The sequence below is a fragment of the Nicotiana tabacum genome, chromosome 1, assembly GCF_000715075.1.
Source record: "Nicotiana tabacum cultivar K326 chromosome 1, ASM71507v2, whole genome shotgun sequence".
In the NCBI taxonomy this organism is placed as follows: Eukaryota; Viridiplantae; Streptophyta; class Magnoliopsida; order Solanales; family Solanaceae; genus Nicotiana; species Nicotiana tabacum.
In genome coordinates, this window is record NC_134080.1 from 84,503,202 (window position 1) to 84,519,939 (window position 16,738).

At 32.0% G+C, this 16,738-nt stretch overlaps 1 protein-coding gene across 1 annotated transcript; it reads left to right on the forward strand.

The window, feature by feature from the left end:
- The first annotated feature begins 243 nt into the window (after positions 1–243).
- On the forward strand, positions 244–600 carry LOC107806895 (uncharacterized). The gene has a single exon (XM_016631169.1). The coding sequence runs from the start codon at positions 244–246 to the stop codon at positions 598–600; it is 357 nt and encodes a 118-aa protein (XP_016486655.1).
- Positions 601–16,738: the final 16,138 nt, after the last annotated feature.

Here is a 16,738-nt window from a genome sequence, read left to right on the forward strand (position 1 = left end):
GTCAAGAATACGGTGGCCACACCTTATCATCTCCAATCAAGTGGCCAAGTTAAAGTTTCCAACCGGGAGATAAAGAACATTCTAGCAAAGACTGTTAATGCAAACAGGACCGATTGGTCAAAGAAGCTAGATAATGTATTGTGGGAATACCGCACGGCGTACAAAACTCCTATTGGCACTTCTCCTTAACGATTCGTCTTTAGCAAGGCTTGTCATCTACCCGTCGAATTGGAGCACGAAGCCATGTGGGCTTTAAAGAAGTTGAACTTGGACTGGGCTGAAGCTGCAAATTTGAGGTTAACACAACTCAATGAAATGGAGGAATTCCATTTCCATGCATATGAAAGTACAGATGTGTACAAAGAAAGAATGAAGTTCGTCCACGACAAAAAGATCTTGAAAAGGGAGTTCAAGTCGGGTGACTTGGTTTTTCTCTTCAACTCAAGGCTCAAATTGTTTCCGGGCAAGCTCAAATTGAAATGGTCCGGTCCGTTCAAAGTGGTCAATGTATCCCCTTTTGGGCTCCGAATCTTCAAAGTAAATGGCCAGCGAGTCAAGAACTACTTGGGCACAGATGGAGAAAAACATTTGGTGGAATAGTTGGCTCTCAAAGATGGTCTGTGCCCGACAAATGAGTGAACCCAAAGAAAGTCCAACTACGTCGTGTCGCAACGTTAAATCAAACGGTTCATGGGAGGCAACCCATGTGTGGTAACATTTTTTTTCATTTAAATTTTAACTTTTGTTAAATAGATTTAATTGAGCAATTTAAAGTGTGTGTTAAAGTGCAGGTGATTCAAAAAAATCATAACACTGGGTAAAATTGCGTGTGAAAGGGAATAAAAGTCACCATGGAAAGTTTGCTACACAGATGTGGTCACATTTTAACTATGTAGACCGCATTGTGGTTGCAAAACCAGACAGTTTGTTTGGCTAAATTTGGTGGCTGAAATGCGGTGAGGAGGTGCACTTTGCGGACCGCATTTCAAGTATGCGATCGCACAAGTGCACCGCATTATGTCCTCAAGCAACTCAAGTTGAACCCACCGCATAAAAATTATGCAGTCGCATAATGTGTTATGCGGTGACTTACCCACCGCGAATCTCACAAGTAAGTAACCCTCGCATATCATCAGCATTCAAACACTTGCAAAACAAAAGAAAAGATTTTTTTATCAGAAAGAAATCAAAACAAAAAATGAAAAAAAGAGAAGGGAAAACAGTTAGTTGAATTGAAAATAGTAAACAACATATGTTGATTTCATCTCCCAAGTGTTCTCATTTCCCTATCACTGGTATGTTCTCATCTCCCGATTTCATCCTTGTAAATGTTATTTTAAATTTTGTTGTGTTTTTCCTATTTTGGTTTCCTTTAATTTTTGTTCCTTTTTCCTCTTCGTATGTGGGTATCTGTTCGTAATGTGAGGGAGTTCTTGGATAGGTAGTTAGGTTTGGGGGTGCTAGGTAGTGAAACTAGGTTCGCCATTGTTGAGGGTAGAGTTCAAAATATGAGAACGATAACTTTTGCGGACCGCACAGTCGATTTGTAGTCCACATTGTTGTCGCAGAATAAACCCTAGGTGGCCTGACGAAGATGACAAAATACGGCGACTTTGCAATTGGATAGGCGATATGCGGACCGCAAAGTCATCACATACTAAAATAGTTTCAAGCCTTTTGTAGGTGGTCGGTGTCAAATATAATAACCCAACAAGGTTGGAGTCGAGTCCCACAGGGAATAGGCTCGAAAAGGTCATTCGAGTAGTGTGTTACTTGACTTAAGTCATAATTCTGTTTGGTTAATTGTAACAAGCGTATGATATGATTATGATTTGAATAAATAACTAATTATAACGTTGAGAATGTAAATAATTTGATTAAGGAAACAAAGGTTGTGTCCCCTTCAATGGAATATAATGCTATCAGTGTTAATATGATATATTTCTAATGGAAGGTTCTTTAGATATGCAAATGATTTCTAAATGACTACCCAATATTTTTCAATAGCTGGGTAGTATTTCCTCTTTGTGATTTTTCCAAATATAAATGAGTTGCAATTAAGAACAATCAATATATGCCAAATAAAACCCACTTATTCCTAAGCGATTCTATTGAACAAGGTTTAAAGCCTTGAGTCTTTGATATTTACTTCTACCAAATTCTAACTCACTTTTCCAAGTAAAGAATGAATTTAATGGCACTTGTTAATGTTTGCAACCACCAACAATAAATGAAGAATGAGAAATAAATATATATCAACCAACCATTATACATATATTCAATGTTAAACACCCATTAACATAACATCCATTTAGAGTCCACAACCTTAGTATTTAAAGTTAGCTACACGTGCTAAAATACAAAAATATGAGAATATTAAATGCTATAAAGCTTACAAAGTGCAAGATTCTTCACTCAAAAGCTTCCAAAAGAGAGGAATATTAAATACTTGGAATGTAGCTCAAAAACCAGACAAGATGCCCCCACAAAACCCCAATAAATCTATTTATAGTGGGTCAAAACTCGGGACACATTTCGGACAAAAACACCCTTACAGGTCAATTATGCGACCGCATAGCTATCGCATAATAGACATGCGGCCCGCATTCTCTTCAAGTCCATCGCATCTTCAAACGCTAGTTTCCAGGCATTCGTCGCATTTTTTTTGGCAATCCACTAGGCAAGCACCTAGGGATAGTTTTTTATTAATAAAAGAACAGAAAAATACAACAAATAGGAAAAGTACAAATAAGGGGGACAATAGCACCGGTATTGTTACCCATATGCCTTGGCTATATAATCACTCCTCTGCGCCTCACACTGCCTTATGATGACAGCCTCATGTAGAGGATTCATGGTGTAGCTGTCGGCAACGTCTCACGAGGGCATATAATCTCATAGCCGTGTGGATATTTTCCAAAGGCATAGGAACAAGGCAACACAAACCGGGCTAAACCTTACCTTACTAATCCTATTGAGGCAAATAAAAAGCCTCACTTACTAACAAGCATGTAAAAAGAAAGAACTGGAAAGTACCAAATATTTAATGATCATCATAGAGTTTATAACATACTCTGTGATGATATTACAAATGAGTATACTAACATAATGGTAGAATAAAATGATGAAGGAATGAAAATGTTGTCCTTTTTTGTCCGAACTTGTAATTTCTTCAATTTGTAATTCTTTTTCATCACAACCCCAATTCTTCAAGATGTATTCAAAATTCATGATTTCTTTTTTGAACGATTGGACTTTTTAGATGCAGTTGGGGCGGCCTTCTTTTGTTTGGCAACTCTCATTGGAGGTCGCCTAACATTTAAAAAATCACTAAACTTGTCATCCCAACTATTTTTCCTTGTATGAGATTTGCAACTTTTTCCACTATGCATTGGTGATAGATCCCCTTTTCTTGCTGCCTCTGCCCTACATTGTTGTATCATTGCATCTTCCTATCCTTCTTCAAAAATTTCCCTCCCCACATTCACAGATTGTGGAGCATTTTGGACGATGTCTAGTGTCACCAATGCAGATTGTCCCTTTGTATTTGTCACCATTGCCTTGCTTTGATGTTGATAAGTTTTTTGCATTTTATTCCTGCTCTTAGTCACAGGTCCAGTGCTATATGCATTTAGATTTACAGGATTTAACGAAGTAGAACTCACTATTTCATCCAAAAGCTTTCTCTCCTCCTCTGAAATAACTGGGACAGTTGTAGCAATTTGATTTTGTCCCAATTGCACTGCTGTGACTTCTCGATCACCTTTAGAACTAGTTGTTGTACTAACCTTCGTTGTAGGTGGTGTTGTATATGTACTGGTTATCACACCTTGGAGGTGCCCACTTTTTGGTTGTACTGTTGTAGTTCGATCACATGTAGGATTAGTATTTGAGGAGTTGGGATCAATTTGCTGCTGCTGCACAGTAACTGAAGGTGATCTTGTTGCTGCATTTTGCATACCAGAATTTGAATAACTTCTGGGAACAAAAGCAGGAGCATTGAGGTTCAGATTACTCTTGGCACTTGCTGCTCGTACTTGACCATGTTTTTTCATGACCATTGAATAAATCTCTTACCCTGCACTATCATGATTAACCTCTTTATCAGCGTCTTCTGATGAATAACCAGCGAAACCATCGCCCCAATCCTCTTCATCGTCATCCTCACACTGCTCTTGCCAAAGCTTGGATTTGATAGCCATCAACCTCAGATTTGACTGTATCACCTCATTATTATTCCCCGTTGACAACATGATCTGCCCAGATTCACCTTCAAAATCCCCAAACGACTCCACTGATTGAGATAGGACATCAAATACGGAAGTATTCAGCGTGACCAAAGGTTGTTTAACCAAAGTAGAATTCATCATCATTTCATTTTGGGCATTTTTGATGATTCGCTCTACATGATGATTGGAAAAATGAAACATAGGTACATTGGAACTATTAACTTGGGTGCTTGTTAGTTCAATTCCCAATTTGTTTTAGAGTCACTTCGTCGAACACCCAAAATTTCTACCAATTCATGTTTTAGAGTCACTTCGTCGAACACCCTGTCTTTCGTCACATTACCACTGCCTTGAACTGGTTTCCCACTATTGGAACTCGAAATTGATTGTTGCTGCTGTTTTCTAGTGGCTGATGATTGCCTGGGTTTTATATTTGTCTCATGTTGAACCTGCTGCCCTTCCTTCCAAACATCTTCCAGATCTTGCTCATTCATCAAAGCCTCAAATGAGTTCGAAACAGTAACATTGTTTGTTTCATTCGTCTTTGTTTTATGAACTGAAATATTGTTTTTGCTAGGTGAAGCAGTAGTTTTAATAACCCCAGCAGTAGCCCGATCAGCAACTGCCCTTGATGTACCAGATTCCTCCAAATTTGAACCTAGTAGTTCCACATTTGTTTTGCTAGCCTTCACACCATCAGGAATACCAACAAAGGCTACTAGTTTTTCACCTAATATTTGCTGAGAATTAGACTGAATCCGCCTTGTATCAAGCTGTCTAGTAACTGAAGGGAAATTATGAGCCTGAGATATCAATGCAACAGTAGCATTCAAATTCGAACCATCTGTAGCTGCTGCATTTTTACGTGGTTTTGCAATGTCATTCAGAGTCGCATGCACCCCAGCTTGCACGTTCAAAGTTTGTTGCTGCATAATGACCTGTGTAACAGTTGTAGCATTAGGAGTATCTTCAGCTGTAACAATTAACTCAGTAGGGCTATCCACTATTTTCCTTGACAAGCTGGTATGTTCTCTAGAACTTCGATCATCCTTATCAACAACACCTATAGAGACACCTTTAATTGTTTGATCAGATTCCTTGGCATATACAGCATTACTCTTGAAGCCTATACCAGATGAAAATATAGTTTCCTTACTAGCCATGTTATCATAGGCATGTACAATTGGATTCACGGCATTTGAAATCCTAGCTAAGGCTATGCTAGCAGGGACATCTCGTGAAGGCTTTGTTGGACCCTTATCCAATTTTGCAACATCACCCAGACTATGCCATCCTAAAGTGGAAACCAGTAGGCAAGGAAGCCGTTTAGGGGAGTACACAGAGTTGAGGCGCTGTTAGGGTAAATGATTGAAGCATGAAAAACATGGTAGTGACCAGAAAAGATTGTTCAGTATAACTTATTAAAATATGATAAACTCTATGATAAACAAAGAGGTTAGAGGGAATATGTTTAGTAAACACATGATAAATAATAATTATAAATGAACAACCACACATATTTATTAGAAGAAAATATTGACTATAAAATACTTATGTTATATATGTTTAAGAGACTTAATAACGATGTTAAAAGAAAAATTTACGATATTTTAGTTACTTTTGAAATAATATATGTAATGGAACAAGCATTTACAGAACTAATTGTATCACATGAAATAGATATATTAGATCTATATGAACTAGATTTATATTCAGACTAATGATCACATATCAAGTTAATAAAATCTTTTTATAAATGAAACATAACACTTTTCATTATATAAGATTCTATAATACCCAGAAATGGAAACTTCTTAAAAACCTCAGTAACATAAATAGAAAAATAGATTGTGTTAAATACAATATTAAAACCTGCAAAGATATTATTAGATATAATAAATTACGTAATAAAGCTTTATTAACTATAGAAAATGAAATTGAATTTTATGAAGATAAACTTGAAAGTTATCAACACAGAAAAGAAATAACACTGAGAAATATAGAAACCATGGATATATGTATCAATAGGTATACATCTCAGTATTAATATGAACAAATCAAAAATTGATAGTTACAAATATTTTAAGTACTGGTTAGAAATTCTAAAACATATAAATATGTCAAAAATAATATTAGAAAAAAATATAGAAGAATATCAAAAAACTAAAGATATTAAATACTTAGAATACACACTTGAAAATATAAAAGAAATTTCAAGGTTAATTTCATTAGCTACAGATAATCATGAAAAAGCATTTAATTCCACAACTACATAAAAAAGATCCTATGAAAAATAAGATGAACTCAAACAATAATTTCAAGGTTAATTTCATTAGCTACAGATAATCATGAAAAAGCATTTAATTCCACAACTACATAAAAAAGATCCTATGAAAAATAAGATGAACTCAAACAACCCCCCCTCCCAAAATGGTATCAGAGCTATGAAAAATAAACATTTATATTAAGAAGCAAATCATGAAAAATAACACTGACATTAATAGTACAAACCCGCAAAACAGTGAAACAATCAAAATAACTAAGAAATCGCAGAAAATTAGGAAGAAACTAAAGAAACTATATATAGAATATGAATACTTAAGTATCACAAAAATAAACAAAGCTAGGCTGTCCAAATTAATCGATATAATATCTAAAACAGAATATAAATATGTTTGTTATCTAAAGGATAAAAGATGAATAAAGAAGAATTCGCATTAGAAGAGAAAACATATGAGAATCCAGAAGGATTAAAAATAACAATAATATTTTCTAACTTAGGAAGAAGATATAAAAAAATAGGAAATAGCCTAAACTTAATGTTAGAAAAAGAAACTGTAAAACTAGAGGATAGTTTAACCGCCATGGTTAGAATAACAAAAGAAAACGAAGAAATAGATAGAAAACGAGAGATTAAAGAAATACAACAGCAAGCTAAAGAAAAAATACAACAGATAGAGGAAGTAAAAAACACTAAAATAACAGAATTAGAAAAAGAATTAGAGATGCTAAAACAGATGTATGCAAATAAACTAAAAGAAAAGGAAAAACGTAAAGAAGAAGAAGAAGAACTAAAACTAACAAATGAGATAGAAAGATTCAAATTACAGTTAGAAGAAGTACAGGAGAGTCCATCAAAAATAAGTATAAACGAAATAAATGACCAAAGTGATAAAGACACAGAACTAGGAGAAAACTATTCAGAAACAAGTGAAACATACACAGAACTTATAGAAAAAACAGAAAAGATAAAAATAAACCCAGAAATAAATACAGGAGATATGAACGAAGATAAACCAAGCATATCAGGAATAAAAAATCCAAAACAATTAAACCCAACCTATTACAGAGTAAGTTATGATGCATATGACAGAAACAAAACATTATGGGATAAAAGGTTAAATAAGAAATGGGCACCAAGACAGATAACTGAACAATATAATTTTTTAGATCTAGATTGTGTAGCAGATATAAATAAAACAATACAATTATGGATAGGATATATCTCAAAACAACTAATAGATAATAAAATAACAATAACGGAAACACCAGGATATATAGAAAGAACATTAATAGGAACTGTAAAATTATGGTTACAAATTTTATCAAGTGAAAGCTTAGACACATTAAGGAGTAATAAAAAACTTGACGGTACAACTACAACAACAGTTACAGATATATTAAATAAATATGAAATAGCAATAAGAAATGAATTTAGTAGTATGACAACAGAAGTAGAAGAACAAAATAAAGAAAAAATTACAAATAGAAATTTAATGACAAAATTAGCAATATGTAATATGTGTTATATAGATGAATATACTTGTGCATTTAGAGACTATTATTATAAAGGAACATATAGTCCAGATGAAAGTAAAGAGATAAGAAAATTATATTTTACAAAATTACCAGAACCCTTTAGCTCAAAAATAATAAAAAGTTGGAACGAAGCAGGACTAGCAGATACATTAGGAGTAAGGATAAAATTTCTACAAAACTGGTTTATAGAATTATGTGAAAAATATAAAGAAAACATGAAAATGGAAAAAATATTAGTAAAAAATTTGGCATGTTGCAAAAGTAGAATAGCACCCCAATTTGGCTGCACAGATAAATATTACAAAAAAGAAGGAAAGAAAAAGAAATTTAAATCAAAATATTCAAAGTATAAATATAGGAAACCAAGAAGAAGATATTATGTAAAAAATTATAAACATAAAAAACCATATAGGAAAAAGAAAAAACTAACAGAATGTACTTGCTATAATTGTGGAAAGCTAGGACACTTAGCCAAAGATTGTAAATTACCAAAAAACCCAAAGAAGAAACAAATTACCGAAATATTGATAGATAATGATAAATATACACAAGTAGAATATGTAGATTATGAATTAAGCAGTGAAGACAGCATATATGAGATATCAGAAAACGAGTTCTCTGAAAATGAAATAAACAAGGATATAGAAGAGTCAGATGAAGAAAATTATGACTGAAAAAGATATACAAATTATACAACAAGAAGAACACCAAGATGAACAATCTTCAGAACAAAAAATAATATTTGACACTAATATATTTGAACAAATAAAAGGAAAAGAATTGGATCTAAGTATAGACAAAATATTAGAAGTACCAACAATAAAGAATTGGTTTAAAAGACAGAAAGAAGAATACTATGTAGTAAGCCAAAGAGAACATATAATAGATTGTAAATACATCAAAGGAAAAGCACAAATACCAATTTTAAATAAAAGACTACTAAATAAAGAAATACAAGATATAAAAGCAAAAAATCCAATAAAATATGTACACTTAGGAGGAACGGAGATCCTAATAAAAGCATGTTTTAGGGAAGGAATAGATACCCCTATAGAAATATACTTGGCAGATGATAGGATTGTACAACCTATAGAAAAGAGTATAATAAGTGCTGTAAGAGGTAACTTAATATACCAAAAATTTAAATTTATAGTAAGTGCTAACTATTCAGTAGCAGTAGATGATAAAAATATAGATAAATCATTAGTATTATACTGGAAAATGTCTGGAATAGAATTAGCACCAGGAAGTAAAATATTCACAGCAAGATGTAAAAATCTATATGTCTTAACAACAAAACATAAGATAACAGCTAAAAATAAAATAAATAAAATAAAAATAGAAAATCCATTCGAAAGAATAGTATCAGTTATAGACAACAATGATTACAGTTATACAGAAATAGACATGGATGAAGATTTAGAAATAGTAAAAGAAATATTAAGCACATCAAAACGAATAAATAATGAAATGCCAGAAACATCATCAAGAAGTACATCAAAAAGAATAAATTATACCACTCCACAAAAATTAATAGAACAAAAAATAGAAGAAATAAACCCACATCATTATTATATAACAGGAATAATGGACCAAAGAAAATATTTAATACTAATAAATACAGGGCAGGAAGAGAATTATGTTATAAGAGAACTAATACCAGAACAAGAGATAGTAACAATAGAACAACAAAATTCAGAACTACCAAAAGCGTTAAGAAAAAACGAAGAAACAACTGAAAAAGAATTAATTATTGGAGGAATACTAATATTAATAAATTTTAAAATATATCAAGGAGATAAAAATATTACACTAGGGATAAAATGGTTAGAAAAAGTCAAACCATATAAATTAGAAGATAGGCAATTAACAATAAGTTATGAAAATAAGAAAATAATAATAAAAAGAACTTTGATATAATGCCAAAGATATACATACTTTCCAAAATAATAGTAGAAGGATATTATAATAGATATTATACACCTATGGTGGATACAGGAGCAGAAGCTAATATGTGTAGACATAATTGTTTACCAGAAAGTAAATGGGAAAAGCTAAAAACCCCCATAGTAGTAACAGGATTTAATAATGAAGGAAGTATGATAACATATAAAGCAAGAAATATAAAAATACAAATATGGGATAAAATATTAACCATAGAAGAAATATATAGTTACGAATTCACAAATAAAGATATATTATTAGGAATGCCATTTTTAGATAAATTATACCCACATATTATAACAAAAACACATTGGTGGTTTACTACCCCGTGTAAACAAAAATTAGGAGCAAAAAGAGTAAATAATAAAGTAAGAAAAACAACACCCTGGATTAAAGGAAGTGAAAAGATTACCCAAAAATTAGAAAATGTAATACAAAGTAACCATAATATAGAGATAATCATTTTCTCCATAAATAAGATAAAACCACTACAAGATAAACTAGAATTACTATATAATGATAATCCACTCCAAGGATGGGAAAAACATCAAACAAAAATAAAGATTGAACTAATAGATGAAAATAGCATAATAACACAAAAACCTTTAAAATACAATTTTAATGATTTAACAGAATTTAAAATGCATATAAAAGAATTATTAGATAATAACTACATACAAGAAAGTAATAGTAAACATACTAGCCCAGCATTTATAGTAAATAAGCATAGTGAACAAAAAAGAGGAAAAAGCCGTATGGTTATAGATTATAGAAATTTAAATGCAAAAACAAAAACATATAACTATCCGATACCAAATAAAATACTAAAAATTAGACAAATACAAGGATATAACTATTTTAGTAAATTTGACTGTAAATCAGGATTTTACCATTTAAAACTAGAAGATGAATCTAAAAAGTTAACAGCATTCACAGTACCACAAGGATTTTACGAATGGAACGTATTACCTTTTGGATATAAAAATGCACCAGGTAGGTATCAACATTTTATGGATAATTACTTCAACCAATTAGAAAATTGTATAATATATATAGATGATATATTGCTATATTCTAGAACAGAGAACGAACATATAAAACTACTAGAAAAATTCATACACATTGTAGAAATATCAGGAATAAGTTTAAGTAAAAAGAAAGCAGAAGTAATGAAAAATCAAATAGAATTTTTAGGTATACAAATAGATAAAAACGGAATAAAAATGCAAACCCATGTAGTACAAAAAATAATTAACTTGAATGAAACACTTGATACAAAAAAGAAGTTACAATCATTTTTAGGATTGGTTAACCAAGTAAGAGAATATATTCCTAAATTAGCAGAAAACTTAAAACCATTACAGAAAAAATTAAAAAAGGACATAGAATATCATTTTGACGAAAAAGATAAAATACATATACAGAAGATAAAAAATATGTGTAAAAAATTACCAAAACTATATTTTCCAGATGAAAAGAAACAATTTACATATATTGTAGAAACTGATTCTAGTGATCACAGCTACGGAGGAGTTCTAAAATATAAATATGATAATGAAAAAATTGAACACCATTGTAGATATTATTCCGGATCATACACGGAACCACAATTAAAATGGGAAATAAATAGGAAAGAACTATTTGGATTATATAAATGTTTGTTAGCATTTGAGCCATATATTGTTTATAACAAATTTATAGTAAGAACAGATAATACACAAGTAAAATGGTGGATAACTCGGAAAGTACAGGATTCAGTAACTACAAAGGAAATAAGGAGACTTGTATTAAATATACAAAATTTTACATTTACAATTGAAGTAATACGAACTGACAAGAATGTTATTGCAGACTACCTATCAAGACAAAGGTACCCAAACAGATGAAAGCCAAGAATCAAAAGACATATTTACAATCCTTACTACTCTATCCTTACAGATGGAGAGTATGGGAAAAAGATTACAACAGCTAGAAAGTCAGCAGCATGACTATAAAAATGCGGAGCTAAGTCAATCGGAAGATTCTAAACTTCCAGAGGTAGAAGGAGACGTTGGGAAACTCCAAAAAACCCATAACACAGTTGCTTTATATACAGCTGCAGGTACAAGCAAACAAGTTAGCAAAAAGCCACATATCAATGTAAACCTAAATACCGTATTTGATAAGCCATTTACATCAAAAAAGCCAAGAGAAGCAATAGTTATAGCCCCACAAACTTCAACCTATGCTAATAGCCTACACCACAACAAAAAGGTATATAACCATATTACTCAAACATATATTGAGAATATATATAAAATCCAGACATTTCTGAACCTAAACCCTAGATCAACAACTACTACAGATCCAACACAAGATTATGTAACCCAAAAACTACAGGGATATAATAGGCTTATAGCCCAGCCAAAAACAAAAGCAAACCTAGTAAAAACATGTTACAACTACGGACTACTCAGCACAGTATATACCCATGACGGAGAAGAAATAATTGGAATACCAGAGCTATACAAAGCATTTGTCACCTTCAAGAGAATTACAAAAGGCAACCTATTCTTCATCAAATTCTATACAGCACCAGCGGAAATACTATATGATGAAATAAAACCCATAATACAGGTGATAAAAATAGGACTAACACGAGATATGATAATACCGGAAGAGATAGAGAAACAACCGGAGATACAGAAAATGGAAATACCAAGTTTCTATGCTAATAAAAGAATAATTGGTATAGCAACTATTATTCAAGAACTAGCTAACAATTATCTACAAGGAAATGCTATCTGGAGCTACTATTCCAGAGACCAATTGATGATATATGCCAACTCGAAGGAACTACGACAAGGAGATATGGATGAAGTCCAGAAATGGATTTTATCATTATTAAAGCCAGAAATGCAACCAACTACCAGAGCATTGAAAAAAGAATTTATTTCAAACGAGTTATTAACAAGATACTGCAAACTAGTAGGACACAAATATCCAGACCACATATGTTCAAAGTGCAACGGAGATGATAACTATGTACCATAAGTCCAACTAGAATGAAGGTATCAACAAAGAAGACAAAAGAAGAAGACAACTACTGGAAACATATAATGTAAAGTAAATAGTACTAGTCGCATTCATGAACAGTAAAGGTCGTTCATGAATAGTAAGAGTCATAAAGTAAATAGTATATGTCATAATCATGAACAGTAAAGGTCGTTCATGAATAGTAAGAGTCATAAAGTAAATAGTATATGTCATAATCATGAACAGTAAAGGTCGTTCATGAATAGTAGGAGTCATTTGTAAACAGTAAGAGTCGTTTTAATTTTCTTTATATAGAATGTAAATCTGAGGAAGGAGGACATCCTCAGACATCCTCACCCTTACCTTCTCTCTCTAATATTCTCTCTTATCTTCTCTCTTGTAAGAAATATCTGAGTTATTTACAAGTATCTAAAACAGCTATGGAGCATTCAAACGAGTTACAAAACCAGGTAAGTTTATTTATAATCATGTTTAACTAAACTCTTATATTCCTTATAATCTCTTAAAAATCATAATTGTTTATCATGTTATAGTACTGTTATAAAGAACATCTTGAGAAAGTTTGCCTGTCTAATAATGCTGAGAGTAGTTAAGCCCAGACTATGCCATCCTAAAGTGGAAACCAGTAGGCAAGGAAGCCGTTTAGGGGAGTACACAGAGTTGAGGCGCTGTTAGGGTAAATGATTGAAGCATGAAAAACATGGTAGTGACCAGAAAAGATTGTTCAGTATAACTTATTAAAATATGATAAACTCTATGATAAACAAAGAGGTTAGAGGGAATATGTTTAGTAAACACATGATAAATAATAATTATAAATGAACAACCACACATATTTATTAGAAGAAAATATTGACTATAAAATACTTATGTTATATATGTTTAAGAGACTTAATAACGATGTTAAAAGAAAAATTTACGATATTTTAGTTACTTTTGAAATAATATATGTAATGGAACAAGCATTTACAGAACTAATTGTATCACATGAAATAGATATATTAGATCTATATGAACTAGATTTATATTCAGACTAATGATCACATATCAAGTTAATAAAATCTTTTTATAAATGAAACATAACACTTTTCATTATATAAGATTCTATAATACCCAGAAATGGAAACTTCTTAAAAACCTCAGTAACATAAATAGAAAAATAGATTGTGTTAAATACAATATTAAAACCTGCAAAGATATTATTAGATATAATAAATTACGTAATAAAGCTTTATTAACTATAGAAAATGAAATTGAATTTTATGAAGATAAACTTGAAAGTTATCAACACAGAAAAGAAATAACACTGAGAAATATAGAAACCATGGATATATGTATCAATAGGTATACATCTCAGTATTAATATGAACAAATCAAAAATTGATAGTTACAAATATTTTAAGTACTGGTTAGAAATTCTAAAACATATAAATATGTCAAAAATAATATTAGAAAAAAATATAGAAGAATATCAAAAAACTAAAGATATTAAATACTTAGAATACACACTTGAAAATATAAAAGAAATTTCAAGGTTAATTTCATTAGCTACAGATAATCATGAAAAAGCATTTAATTCCACAACTACATAAAAAAGATCCTATGAAAAATAAGATGAACTCAAACAACCCCCCCCCCCCCCAAATTGGTATCAGAGCCATTGAGAAGGTGAAAGTGATATAAGAATGACTGAGGACAGCGCAAAGCAGGCAAAAGTCTTATTCTGATATACAACATCATGATCTGGAGTTTGAGGTTGGTGATTGGGTTTTCCTAAGGATCTCGTCGATGAAGGGTGTTATGAATTTTGGGAAGAAGGTAAGCTGAGTCCGCGTTATATCGGTCCGTATAAAAAATTTCGACGAATTGGACATGTTGCTTATGAGTTAGAATTGCCATCTGAATTTGAATTTTTCCCCCCGGTATTCCATGTATATATGTTGAAGAAATGTATTGGAGACCCTTCTTGAGTATTCCCTATTAAATATGTACAAGATAAAGAGGATCTATCATATGAAGAAGTGCTAGTGGCTATATTAGATTGACAAGTCCGCAAGTTGAGATTAAAAGATGTAGCTTCCGTCAAAGTATTATGGAGAAACAAGAATATGGAAGAAATGACATGGGAAGCAAAAGAGGAGATAAGGTCTAAATAACCTTACTTGTTCCAGAATGAAGATAACGAGGATACCAAGGGAACGAAGGACGCATTAGAAGGTGAAACAACTCTATGAGGTAAGCAATAGCTTTAGTATACTCTTCCTTAATACAAAATGGTGATATGCAGATAATGTACATATCCATAATGCTTTGTGTAGACTTGTGAGTTAATACGTTGGGTTTAACTTCTTGCAAGTTTGGCTAGTGTCCATTTCATATGAGAAAATTGGTCAGAAGTTTCCACTGAAATCCACAATGAGTTAGACTCCCCATAAACCCTTACATTCGAGGATGAATGTTCTTAAGGGGGGAGGGTGTTACAACCCATATTCACGTACGTTAGTTCATAGCATAAGTTAGTCACTATAAATCCGAGTAGATATTATCTTTGAGATGATAAGAAGTTAATACTATTGGTCTTACATGATACAAGGGTATATAAGGGGGATTAACAAGTATTAGAAGTTAAACGAATCAAGTATGTTGTAACCTGTATTTTCGGGTAAACCTAGAGGTTCTTAATATACTCAAGAGGTCATGTCTTAAGTTATTTTAATCATATAATATTTGTATCATAATTCTTGAAGTAAAACTAGTTATGAAACAAAAGTCAACAAAAGTTGGCGTAACTTACGTTCATAATTTTACTTAAACTTTAGGTCAAATGTCACTAAACCTTTCTCCCAATTTACTGGTAATTACAGTGTGATCTACCCACCAAATTTAAGATGTATGATTCTAGTTTCCAATGAATTAAATCGTTCATCCATCCGATCTCTTAGTGTAGAGATATTCACATTTTCGCGAGACTACGCTAGCACCTCTCTATGGGGCCCACATAGGCGGTTTAAGACATGTGGATATATATAAAAGAGGCCTCAACCCCGTTTTAAGTAATTGTTTTCAGTGTATTCCGAACTTAGAACCCTCAAAACATCCTCTCAAGTTTCTCTCATGATCCAAGACCCAAACAAAGGGCAAAAAACACAAATCAAGTGTCGGGAATCCCATGGCGCTAGTATGTTTCTTGTTCTTCTTGTTGTTGCTCTTTTTCTGTTGTTCCAGCTTGTATGGGAGGTTGTTTTAAGTGGTTTATAATTTTTAAATAATCCCTCAAGTTTTTAATATCAACTCTGGGGGATTTCAAGTCTTCTAAAGTGATTCTAGTGCCAAAAACTCCTAATTGATTGCTAGTTTCGCTTCCTTGTTCTTGTGGCAGTATTGGAGGGATATTTCATTGAAAATTATGATCAAATTGGAGTTTATTTCTATTTAAAGGTAATAAATATCTTACTCTACATGTATTTAAGATTATCCAAGTCGCGGTTAAGTCGTTGAAGCTAGAACTTGTGAAATATATATCGAAAGGCTTGGTAATAGTGTTGTTGGTTGGTGGATTGTTTTGGGAGACTCAATATGATTATTATTATTGATGTTGTTTGGGATGTTTGGTGATTGTTTTGACTTGTGGAAAGTAATATAAATAGGGTAGGTGCTGTCCATTTCCTCGTAAAATAGGTTCTGGTAGATACATAATAGTTACGACGCCC

What these genes read in the sequence shown, in the direction of transcription:
- LOC107806895 (XM_016631169.1), top strand. Translation starts at nt 244, where the DNA reads ATGTGGGCTTTAAAGAAGTTGAACTTGGACTGGGCTGAAGCTGCAAAT.